Source organism: Corythoichthys intestinalis, chromosome 11 (genome assembly GCF_030265065.1).
Source record: "Corythoichthys intestinalis isolate RoL2023-P3 chromosome 11, ASM3026506v1, whole genome shotgun sequence".
NCBI classification, from domain to species: domain Eukaryota; kingdom Metazoa; phylum Chordata; class Actinopteri; order Syngnathiformes; family Syngnathidae; genus Corythoichthys; species Corythoichthys intestinalis.
Window position 1 is genome coordinate 33,584,209 of NC_080405.1, and position 12,064 is coordinate 33,596,272.

Sequence of the window (12,064 nt, forward strand, 5' to 3'; positions counted from 1 at the left end):
CACAAACCCAAATGTATGAGCCCCTGTGTGCACACGCACACATGTATCAAGGTCAACCATGGTGTGCCTTTGCTTCTACTCATTTTCACCACCCATGATACTCCTGGCAGTGATTAAACACATTGCAACTGATTTGGGCAGCAAAAGGCAAATTACTTGAATTCTACGCGAGACAATCCGCAGAATATGACAGAAATGAATTTTAGTCGTTCTTTAGTTTTACTGCATGCAGAGGGGCTGCTGTGAGCTTGGTGCTAGATGAAAATATGTCTACAAGCCATACTAATTACTACTAGGAATGGGAAGTGTCTAATGTACTCTAGGGAGGTAATTGACATTGATTTATGTTGCAGAGGACCACGGAGGATTTCTATCATAGCAGGCAGCTGGCAATCATAGCTCAGTATCATTAAGCTTGGTTATACGTGTGTGTGTGTATGCGTGTGCTTGGATGTGTGTGAGCTATGTGGAATTGTCCTCGGTGGTCTAGCATGGAAACGTCACACATAATTAGAGAGTGCTGACAGAGACCCCTCAGCTACACCCTTTTCCTCCCGCATGGCTAGAAGCAGCAAGTAAGGACTGCAATCCCGCTGTCATATAACGCACATAACACTCACGCACACACATGGGGTAGGCACGCACGCATACACACAGGGACTCCTGCCCACGCACAAACAATCACAACTGATGTGGGTTTTCTTTTATGAGATTGCCCTGCATGCGCTTGAAAACACTTAATTTGCATCTGCATGGAAGCAAAATGAGAAGAACAGAGGACGGACAGGGGGCTGAAGATTAGAAGAACGGATGATGTATTTTCACTCCTTTGCAACCCCATTGAGAGAAAAAAAGGACCTGGACAATTAACCACAGTACAGAGAGCGTGCTGGGTAATTAGCAGGAAGTCAACGCAAGCATTTCCCTTGAGTGCAGACGTTTTTGCAATCATGCACGTGTCTTTATTTGCTCAGTTCACAAACATGTGGTTGCTCTCAGGGAATCGCCATTATCAAAAGACAATTCATCAGAAGTCCACTCTTGATGGAGCCAGATCTGGGTGTAAAAAAAAAGAGCTAGCTAAAGGATGTCACCTAGAAAATTGTTTCCAACTATGATTGTGGGAATCCGTACAAAGCGGAAGGACAGATGGATGACGAACAGTGACCATCCATTAGATACATGTTCTTCTAAAGGAAGACATGATTGTTTTTGAAAGATCAAATGTATCAAAGTCACCTCATATGGTGTTCCGGTAACCTGCATATCATGGTTGTTCATGCTACAATAAGATAACACTCAATTGACACAGCTTAAAACTATGTTAGTTAGAGATGTCCCGATTGATCGGGATCGATCGGGTCCGATCACGGCATTTTCAAAGTATTGGAATCGGCAAAAAAATATCGGCCATGCCTTTTTTTAATATATATACTGTATATTTTTAAATTAAATCGTTTTCTAATTGTATTTAACGTTACAGACATAATATGTTACACTCATCCAGAGTATTTAGTTTAGGCTTAAGGTAGGGTTATCAAATTTATCCCGATAACGGCGGTAATTAATTTTTAAAAAAATGTATCACGTTAAAATATTTAACGCAGTTAATGCATGTGCTGCATGACCCACTCACGCATTGTCGCGCTCAATCTGTAATGGCGCCGTTTTACCTATATAGAGAGCTAAAAGGCAGCGTACAATGAGTAGAGTGAATTTTGGAAACCTTTGGAGCCTTTTTCAATTGGCTAAAGCCTTACAATTCCTCTCCCTACGATTAGAAATATCATGGGAAGCAATGTGGGGAGTCATGGTTCCACTTCCCTTCATGCATTTGGGCATGGCTACAGTATCATTTACTGAATGCTCAACAAATACACTAGATGGCAATATTTAGTCACAATATACAAAGTCACAAGTCGTTCTATCCGTGGATCCCTCTCACAGAAAGAATGTTAATAATGTAAGTCATCTTGAGGATTTATTCTCATAATAAACAAATACAGTACTTATGTACTGTATGTTGAATGTATATATTCGTCCGAGTTTTATTCATTTTTTTCTTAATGCATTGCCAAAATGTATATCATCGGGAAAAATTATCGGGAATGATTGGAATTGAATCGGGAGCAAAAAAAAGCAATCGGATTGGGAAATATCGGGATCGGCAGATACTCAAACTAAAACGATCGGGATCGGATCGGGAGCAAAAAAACATGATCGGAACAACCCTAATGTTAGTTTTTACTTGGATACCAATATGATGAAATTAGAAAAGAGAGTAAACAATGTTTAAAACTGATACAGTGAGGAGCAGAAGTATTTGCACTCCTTATGATTTTGTGGGTACACCCACTTCGAAAATAGGTAGAGGTCTTGAAATTTCAATCATAGATGCATTTCCACTTATCGAGACATAATCTAAAAAAAAAAAAAAAAATCCGGAGTTTACATTGTATGATTTTTCAATAATTTGTTTGTAATTTACTGGGCTTCATAAGTATTTGCACCCCTGGGAATCAGCAATAATTATGACACTCAAAGAGTTTTCAGCCTACCTTAAAAAAAGTCCACCTTTACCCCATGAGTAACCACCCACCTGTTTGAGCTCTTTACTGTCACCTGTGCATCCCCCATTCAGTCATAATCCAACTACTACCATGGACAAGACCAGAGGGCTTTCAAAAGACACCAAAGAAAAAAATGTTGAGCTCCACAAAGCTGGAAAAGGCTATGGGACAATTGGAAAGCAGCTTGGCTAGAATAATTCAACAGTTGCAGCAATTTTTAGAAAATGGAAAAGGATAAATATAACTGAAAATCTACCTCGGATTGGGGCACCATGTAAAATTTCTCCTCATGGGGCTTCACTCAAAGTGAAGGCTTAGCCTAGAACTTCACGGCAGGAGCTGGTCAATGACCTGAAGAGAGCTGGATGCACAGTTTAAAAGGCTACTGTCAGTAGAACACTAAGGTGCAATGGTTTAAAATCCTGCATTGCTCAGAAGGTTCACCTGTTGAAGCCAGTACATGTGAAGGCCTGTCTGAAGTTTGCCAGGGACCATCTGAATGTTGCAAAGGGATTATGGGAGAAAGTCATGTGGTCAGATTAGACCCTTTACTCGTTGTGTGTGGAGGAAAAAGAAGGATGACTACAATACCAAGAACACCATCCGCACTGTGAAGTATGGGGGTGAAAACCTCCTGCTTTGGGGCTGCTTTTCGGCAAAGGGGACAGGGCAATAGTATTGTATAAAGCAGAGGATGAATGGTGAAATGTATCGTGAGATTTTGAGCCACAACCTCGTTCCCTCAGTCGGAGACTTGAAGATGAGTCGTGGCTGGATCTTCCAACATTAAAATGATCCAAAGCAAACAGCCAAGCTGACCAAGGAGTGGCTGCATAAATAGCTTCTGCGGTGGCCTAGCCAGTCTCCAGACCTCAATCCAAAAGAAAATTTTTGGATGGAGCTGAAACTTCGTGTTCTTCAACGACAGCCCTGAAACCTGACAGATCTAGAGAAGATTTTTGTGGAGGAATGGGCCAAAATCCCTGTTTCCATATGTGAAAACATGGTGAAGAACTACAGAAAGCGTCTGACCTCTGTAATTGCAAACAAAGGCTTCTGCACGAATTTTCTCAGGGGTACAAATACTTATTAACCCCAGTAGATTACAAATAAATTATTGAAAAATCATACAATGTGAGTTTCGGATTATTTATTTTTTTAGATTATGTCTCTATAAGTGGAAATGCATACAGTGGGGAGAACAAGTATTTGATACACTGCCATTGGGTTTTCCCATTGACTGTGTATCAAATACTTGTTCTGCCCACTGTATATGATTGAAATTTTAGACCTCTACCTAGTTTCTAAGTGGGTGAATTTGCAAAATCACAAGGTGTGCAAATACTTCTGCTTCTCATTGTATTAGTGGCAATGTATATTGCTAAATGTAATGTTATGAAAATAAAAGTTGAAGTCCTCTTTCAAGAAAGAAAAAAGGTAGAAGGAAAGAAGCCTGCTGTGGCGCTAAAGTCAATGTATTGTTCAAAGGTGTTTGTGAAATAACAGCAGGAAAAGTGTGAGTGTTGAACCCTTTCATCTGGAAAAGCGTGGGAGTCAAAACACCTTCTGCACCTTATTCGCCTCCAGTCATTTCAAAGCTATTATTTTTCTCTTCCATTGTTCGTGTTGTTTTAGGCAAATGACTCTGATGAACTAGAATCATGACCTTATATTTAAGGAATAAAGTGACACATTGTTTGAAGATGCACTTAACAGCCTTTTATTTATTTATGTATGTATTTATTTCTTTACTTTCCCCTCTCAGGCACACTGATTGTCAATTTTCATATCCCCAGGCAATTCCTAAAGGTAATGTTGCCAAATAATTTCCACATTGACCCATTTGATAGTTACCCAGCTGATCAACCTCCTTCCTGACAAACTGAGATTCTGCCAACATAACACTGGTCATGGGAACCATTGTACTGAAACCATGTGTTTCTTGCAGTGTGTCAAAATTATATACGACTCACTTATATTTATGTATTAAAAATATAGTTTTGGAACCGTTTTTGAGTGACTTTCCCCATGTTACAGACAGCAGTTACTAAATAAAATACCCTGCACAAAGGGATTTTAGCCTAAGGTCAAATAAAAGCTAAAAATGAAGGTCAGACATTCATTGGTTTGGGTTGTTTCTTCTCAAAAACATTTGTATGGTATTCCTATTGTCACTCCGGTCTGTTTCTAAGTTGTCAGCTCATTACTTGGTGCACATTTTAAATGAAAACAAAGCTGGAATTTTGGAAACAAACCCACACTAGCCACTGTACTGTCCAGACATTATGTATAATGCTCCTGTGCAAATTGTCAGCCGTCTGTAGTAAAGCATGGTTGCTAAGGACTTTTGAAGATAAAATATGTCTCGTCTTCTTTGAACATTTTGTCAGATGTTAGATCTTGAATTACCCTCAAATTTCAAGGGTAAAAAATGCATTTCTTTGCCAATTTTAATCAGATTAAAATGGCACAATTAGGACAGACTGACTGAATTTCGTCAATTGGTTCACATACTTCATTTCTATGCAGGCACATGGAGGAGTGAGCAGACATATACCCTGACTATACAGCTCTAGACTAAAAACCCATATCAATTTCCCAATGGAGGGACAGACTGCAAATCTGGTGTTTTATCACAAAACACCAATAATATGAATGTGCTTACTTTCAAAGCAAGGTTTCCGCAGTCTTGTTTAGAAAGATACAAAATTCCACATAAACTCAATAGCCTTGTCTCACACCAGAAGAAAAAACACATTTTAGTATCTACCTAGTTTTCTTTATCTTCTCTCACATTCCCCAAACAATCTCCTTCTCTTGCCACATTTCTTTATTCATCTCCCTATCTATTTCTCTCTCCCACCTCACCCAAAAACTACTGTTACTCCTTCCAATTTCCTTGGCTCTTACATTCCCAGGTTATATTTCTTTGCTAGATCACTTCCCCCTAGTCTGTTTTCATCCTTTCCTTCCACTGCCAGTCATCCAGACCCTGGGGTGTTCTGAGGTGATCAATCTTCCTCCTCCCAGTGCTGTCACACTATAGGGTCCAGCAAAAACACCCACACACACACGCATGCATACCATTGCAACAACGAGTGGATGACAAATGCCAAAATTTACATACAATTCAAATGAGCAAAGTTTGCATTCAGGGAAGCACACAGGAGCACATGGATACCGATAAACACACAATATAATACGTGTCAATGATAATTTATAGTTCTGTGATCTTACAACCCTATTTTTCAATTTCCATGCCCTGATAGGAGGTTGAATTTTTGCCAACAATGTACATGTTTGTAGCTACTCGTTACTTCTCATGAAAACTTTGAACCTATCCAGACCCATAAGATTACCAAAAATTGACACTGCAGAGTGAGCAGAGGCCTCGCATGTTTTTATCACATCGATAAAACAGCTAGCACCAGATTTTGCATCGAGCACATGTTGCTCCCAGTTGTCTCTCTAAAAATCTCCTGAATGTAAGACAGAAATTGGTGATCTTACACAATACTATTGGTCCTGTATTGAAATACCGAAATATTAGAGTGAAATCCTGTTTGAAATACAGAAAATTCTAATAAGGCAGCTTGATTTCAACACCAATTTCCCTTCTCTTGGCTTTTACAAATGACTGTATTAATGATAAAAATCAGAAGAGATTCTTTAATAGTCTGACTTTTTGGATAGGTTCATACCGCAGGTCCTAATGCGCAAATCCAATTATTTGTCATATCTGTTTTTTTTTTTTTTTTTTTTTTTTTGAAGGGCTGTTCAGTCCCTGTACGACCGGTGTCAGAGTTTGGTCCTCATTGCCGGCAGTATGTCGAATTTGTTCCCAGTGAGGGTTGGACTCCGCCAAGGCTACCCGTTGTCACCTATTCTGTTCATAATTTTTATGGACAGAATTTCTAAGCGCAGCCGAAGCGTTGAGGGGTTCCGGTTCGGAGACCTTAGCATGGCATCTCTGTTTTTTGCAAATGTTGTGGTGCTGTTGGCTTCATCAGGCCATGACCTCTAACTCTCAATGGAGCGGTTCGCAGCTGAGTGTGAAGTGGTTGGGATGAAGATTAGCATCTCCAAATCCGATATCATGGTCCTCAGTCGAAAAAGGGTAGAGTGCCCTCTCCGGGTCGGGGTTTAGATCCTGTCCCAAGTGGAGGAGTTCAAGTATCTTGGGGTCTTGTTCACGAGTGAGGGTAGGAGGGAGCGGGGATCGACAGGCGGATCGGTGCAGCGTCTGCAGTAATGCTGACTCTGCACCGGTCCGTAGTGGTGAAGAAGGAGCTGAGCCGAAAGGTGAAGCTCGCGATTTACAAGACGATCTACGTTCCTACCCTCACCTATGGTCACGGGCTGTGGGTCGTGATCGAAATAACAAGATCGCGGATACAAGCGGACAAAATGAGTTTTCTCCGCAGGGTGTCCGGACTCTCCCTTAGAAATAGGGTGAGAAGCTCGGTCATCCGGGAGGGACTCGGCATCGAGCCGCTACTCCTCCGCGTTGAGAGGAGCCAGCTGAGGTGGCTCAGGCATCTGGTTCAGATGCCTCCTGGACGCCTCCCCGGCGAGGTGTTCCAGGCATGGCCCACCAGCGGGAGGCCTCGGGGACGACCAAGGACACGCTGGAGAGACTATGTCTCTCGGCTGGCCTGGGAACGCCTTGGGATCTCGACGGAGGAGCTGGTTGAGGTGGCTGGGGTGAGGAAAGGCTGGGCTTCCCTGCTAAAGCTACTGCCCCCGTGATCCGAGCGCGGAGCAAGCAGAAGATGACGGTATGGTATGGTCTTTTTTTTTTTTTTTTGCGTGCCCGTTCAGACTGCCTTTGTCCATTGAGCCTGTTCACGTATCACGCATGCGCACTAATTCGCAGTCCGAGATGCGCTGACGAAATTGACCCGCATGCGTAGGAGCATCAAAACAAATGACCCCACATACTGGCTCAACGTCATTCAAAGGTGATCATCTTTTGATTTCCAAAAAGAGGACACAAATAACAGACATAAATAATCCCCGTTTAATCTTATATTCAAAGTTTATATGGATCTATAGCATGCACGCAATGTCCATGCATGACACACAGACACAAAGGGATAGTTTACCCCGACTCACGGCCGTGTAAGCACTCTTAAAATATTGCTCATCTAGAGCAGAGAGAAAACCGAACATTCTCATGCTTATCCTCAACCCATTTTATTTTTTTATGACTGTTATCAAGCCCTACTCTTCCCCAAAAGCCGTGTTCAAGGCAAGCTAGGCACTAACGCACAGCTGCACCGCTACTGTAGCGCCCAGTCTCTCTCGCTCTTTGATGACGTAATTGCTGCATGAATTCCGATTTGGGAGACTTGACAGTTCAGACTGCCGCGACATTCTGGAAAAATGTGGCCCAGAACGGATTTAAACCACATACGAAAGTGACCTAGATTGGATTTGGGTCAACTTCTATGTGACTTGTCCCGTTCAGACCGTCAAGTTAATGCCTCACTTGAGTCGGAAAAATACGAAAAAATCGGATTCGTGCATTAAGACCTGCAGTATGAACCTAGCCTTAGTGCCCGGAAAAATCATGGATGAGGCCCCCTCACTATCGGGATGGCACAGGATAATAATGGAATATGTTCCATTGGACTGTCTAACTTGTCTTTTGCACTCCAAAACGGATGTTTTTGAACAATAATGGAAACCATTCCACGTCTACACTCACAACAACGTTTCTGCCATTCTGATGAGAGCATTTGTGTGATAAAGTACTTTCCCCTTGTATAGCTTTCATTCAATTGCACTCCTTTTCATGCTGTACCTGTTTACTATTCCCAGGTTGTGGTTTCTGTTGTTGTATCTGACTGTCTCTTTGTTTTCATTTGTTCTGTCTGTCCTTGTCTTTTGTATGGCTGCATATGAAAAAAAAATCAATTTAAAAAAACAAAAACAAAACAAAAAACAGCCAGCAACAAGAGTGGAGTCTGGAAATCAAATTTCTAACTACGCTTTACCAAAAATTTAGAACTATGTTATTTATGTTATCAAGAGAAATACACCTAATTATGTACATTTTCTATCCCAGAACCAATACAAGTGTTGACAAAAGTTTTGCCTTTTGTTTATCATTGTTGTTATAGTCCTACTGCATCATACCAAAACCAGTATTTCACACATGTAGCTACAGAGACAATTCTACCTTCTGGCATAATGCAGTACAGTACAAACAGATGGTCAAAATTTAAGCGTTTAATTCGGGTTTTCCGATTGAATAAATGTACCTTATGTTTTAATAATATTTTGTAATTATGACAGTAACGATGACTGCAAATAACTAATGTGACTGCAAATTGCTCGTAGTGAAAGCCGTAGCTACACCGGGTTTCCACATGCATCAGTACAGACCGAGCTTAAAGCTGCGATCAGTGAAGCTGAATTAAACATAGCCAGGCCTCATTAATGTTGCAAAGGGCCGGTACACTGGGGAAAACATCCAAAACCATCAGTGCTGGAAGCCCCTCTGCCCAGCAGGAGAAACACAACTACAGCTTACGGAGTAAATGCTCAAAAACGTGCATGCACGTGAGCATATATGCAGTGTCACTCTCACCACATGCCTTATGAACTGCAACGGCCTGAAGGAAGGCCCCACCTCATAAGTGCTCTTGCACACGGGGAAGAGAACATTTGTCAGGCTGAGTGAACTGTTTGCAACTCCTCCTTCTTCTCTGCAGGTAGCACGGAGGCAGAGTGCAGAGAAACGGTAGTGTGCTTCAAAGTGTTATACCCCATAAAGAGTAGGATATATTGGAGTATAAGGCATTTGTTAATCAGTCGCAAATGTAATTATTTTTAATCTATATGGTCACAGATTTTTTTGTGGCCCACTTCATTAACAAAATGTGATTATTCTCTAAGTGTGTGTTTGATGGACACTGTACACGCAATTCAAATGAGCCTGAATGTCGCTGTTTGAATATAATGCGATAAACTGCTTACTAATTGTGACTAAGTACGTAATTCCTGGAATGGCCTGGCAGGATGTCTATCACCGTCAATGGCAGCCAACGTGTTCGGAAGAGCTCTTTCATTAGAGTGTGACAAGCAACTCATTTTAGTTGTAGCTCCGGTCGACTGTTTTTTTTTTTTCTTTTGCAGTATTCCTGCCAATTATCTAAAACATTCTGGACCAGTGCTACTTCCTCCACAGCTCCTATTATTTCTCCTAACAGTTCCTTCTAACACCATCACCCTGTGCTGACAGCAATGTTATTTAGCAGCATGTCTCTGGCCTTTCATTCCACACTATCGATTACTGAGCTGCACTTACTGCCAATAGCTTTGGATATCACCATCAGGTGAACAGCTTGACTGTAAAAATGGAGTCAAAGGAAAAAAAAAATCTCTGACCTGGTTTCTAGTGGGACATTGCTGTTGAGCACCCAGCTGTCTTGGAGCTGCACAGACTCAGGGGTGGTGGGTCCGTCGCCGGATCCTGGAGCTGGGGCGTGAATAGGGTTACGTCCCCCTCTCAGGGTGTTTCTGTTTAAGCTGTTTGCAGACTGGTGCGACAAGGTGTGATGGTTGTGTGGTGGGGGCAGTGGAGGCCGTAGTTTGGACTGGGTGTGGTGATTCGCCACCCCTGGAAAAAGACAAGACAAATCGATAGAAAGCACATAAATCAAACAGCTTACACAAATAAGAACTTGTGCATCTATTTGTGAGTTAAAACTCAGCATAAAAAAAAAAAAAAAAAAAAAAAAAAACCCATTTGGCCTCACCGGGTGATCAAATTGCTGATGCAGGTGTCATATTTTAAATAGTCTGAATTCATTCAAACAGAAGTTCCAGGAAGACAGATATGTATATAATCCTCCTTGCGCTTTCATCTTTATATATTTTCAGCACTTTAAGTTTACTGCAGAGGTAATGTCTATCTATGCTTGTGTGCGTGCGTTTGTGCAGGCAATATTATAGCACTCAGCATAGAATGCTCTTCCCTCATCCTTGCTCTCAGACTTGGGCGAAACATGTCAGCTAGAATCTAATACTGGCCCTTCCAGCACTGAGCTAATGGACTGTTGAGTGAGAGAGCTGAAAAACAAACCCAGATGACCCAGACAACAAGACCCATTCACACATCTCATATCTGTCTGAGGCTATATGTGTGCATCATAACCATGAGCTTGTATTTATGTGCATTTGTGCATAGAAATCAATAAACCATATACTGTACAGTAAGAGCAAGCTACACAAAGTTGAAGTGCACCTTATGCATTTGACATCCTTTTTGTGCCACACAAGCAGAAGCATATTTACATCTGATTAAAAAAAAACATACCAACGGTAAAACTCACTGCATGCTAAAGCAGATACTCATTTATTATCAAGTCAACATAAAGATGATGGGATTGTTGCATCAATTCCAAGGCAAATGACTTTGAACCATACAAACATTTTTGTTCTCATGATTGAACATATTTAATTGGAAAACATTATAATGGCTCTGTTTGCATGTCACTTTACTAGTAGACATAAAAAAATCAATACCGATCATACAGTAGATGCACCTTGAAGCGGTATCAAAGAAATCTCAAGAAACACAGTCACATATGGTATCCTTTACTGATCATCTCCTTGAATTTGATTTAAAAGACAAAAGAAGATGAGATTTAAACTGGCTGCTTCTCTCCTTCAATATTTGTTATTAATAAGCATTCAGGGCAGATACGGGGCAGTGGGATCTCTTGTAATTCCAGCTGCTTGGAAGGTGACCTGCTTCTAAAACCACGGTGATGGGTACCACCCATATGGCGCTGTGCAACATATGCTTGTGAAAGAAAAGAAAGGTGGAGGTGGTCTGACCTATTCTTAACAAAATAGACACAAAACATCTGTTTGAGCATGCAGAAATTCTCTTCGGAGAACAAACACACATATCTAGTTGCATACGCTCACTTATGCAAAATACAAACACTTCGGCATTGAAAGAACATTTATAAAAACACTTGCGTCATACTTGTACACACAGAGAATGTAAGATTATGCAAAAGTAGGTAGACATTTCCTGTCTTCTGCTTCTATTTCGTCCTGCTTCGACTTATAAAGGACAACAACAAAGAAGAAAATAATAAAAAAATATCGGTGTATGACTGAATTTGGTGCAGTACCACTATCTAGAACAGGGGTTCCCAACCTATTCCACTAAGGCACACTGTGGGTGCAGGATTTCATTCTTACCAAACAAGATGACAACACTTTTTCCCCAATCTGGTGTTTTACAAGTGCAATCAGTTGATTGCAGTCAGGTGTGGCTTGTTTTAGCAGAAGCCTCATTGGTTCAACTGTCTCTGCTGGATCGGCTGGAACAAAAACCAGGACCCACAGTGTGCCTTGAGGACTGGGTTGAAAACCCCTGATCTAGAATGTGGCCTTTTGCACTCTACATGCACAAATACACAAAAAAATGTGTAGGCATAGAGAAAAAGCCCAGACAACAAAACAGAGAA

At 41.2% G+C, this 12,064-nt stretch overlaps 1 protein-coding gene across 22 annotated transcripts in view; it reads right to left on the bottom strand.

Annotated features, from left to right (window-relative positions):
• The window catches only part of tenm2a (teneurin transmembrane protein 2a), a 342,932-nt gene that overhangs the window by 86,408 nt on the left and 244,460 nt on the right, over positions 1-12,064 (bottom strand). For all 22 annotated transcript variants that reach the window (XM_057849548.1, XM_057849549.1, XM_057849546.1 and 19 more), the window contains one exon: positions 9,966-10,197. In XM_057849548.1, the coding sequence (XP_057705531.1) occupies positions 9,966-10,197 (232 nt within the window). The remainder of the gene's footprint in view (positions 1-9,965; positions 10,198-12,064) is intronic.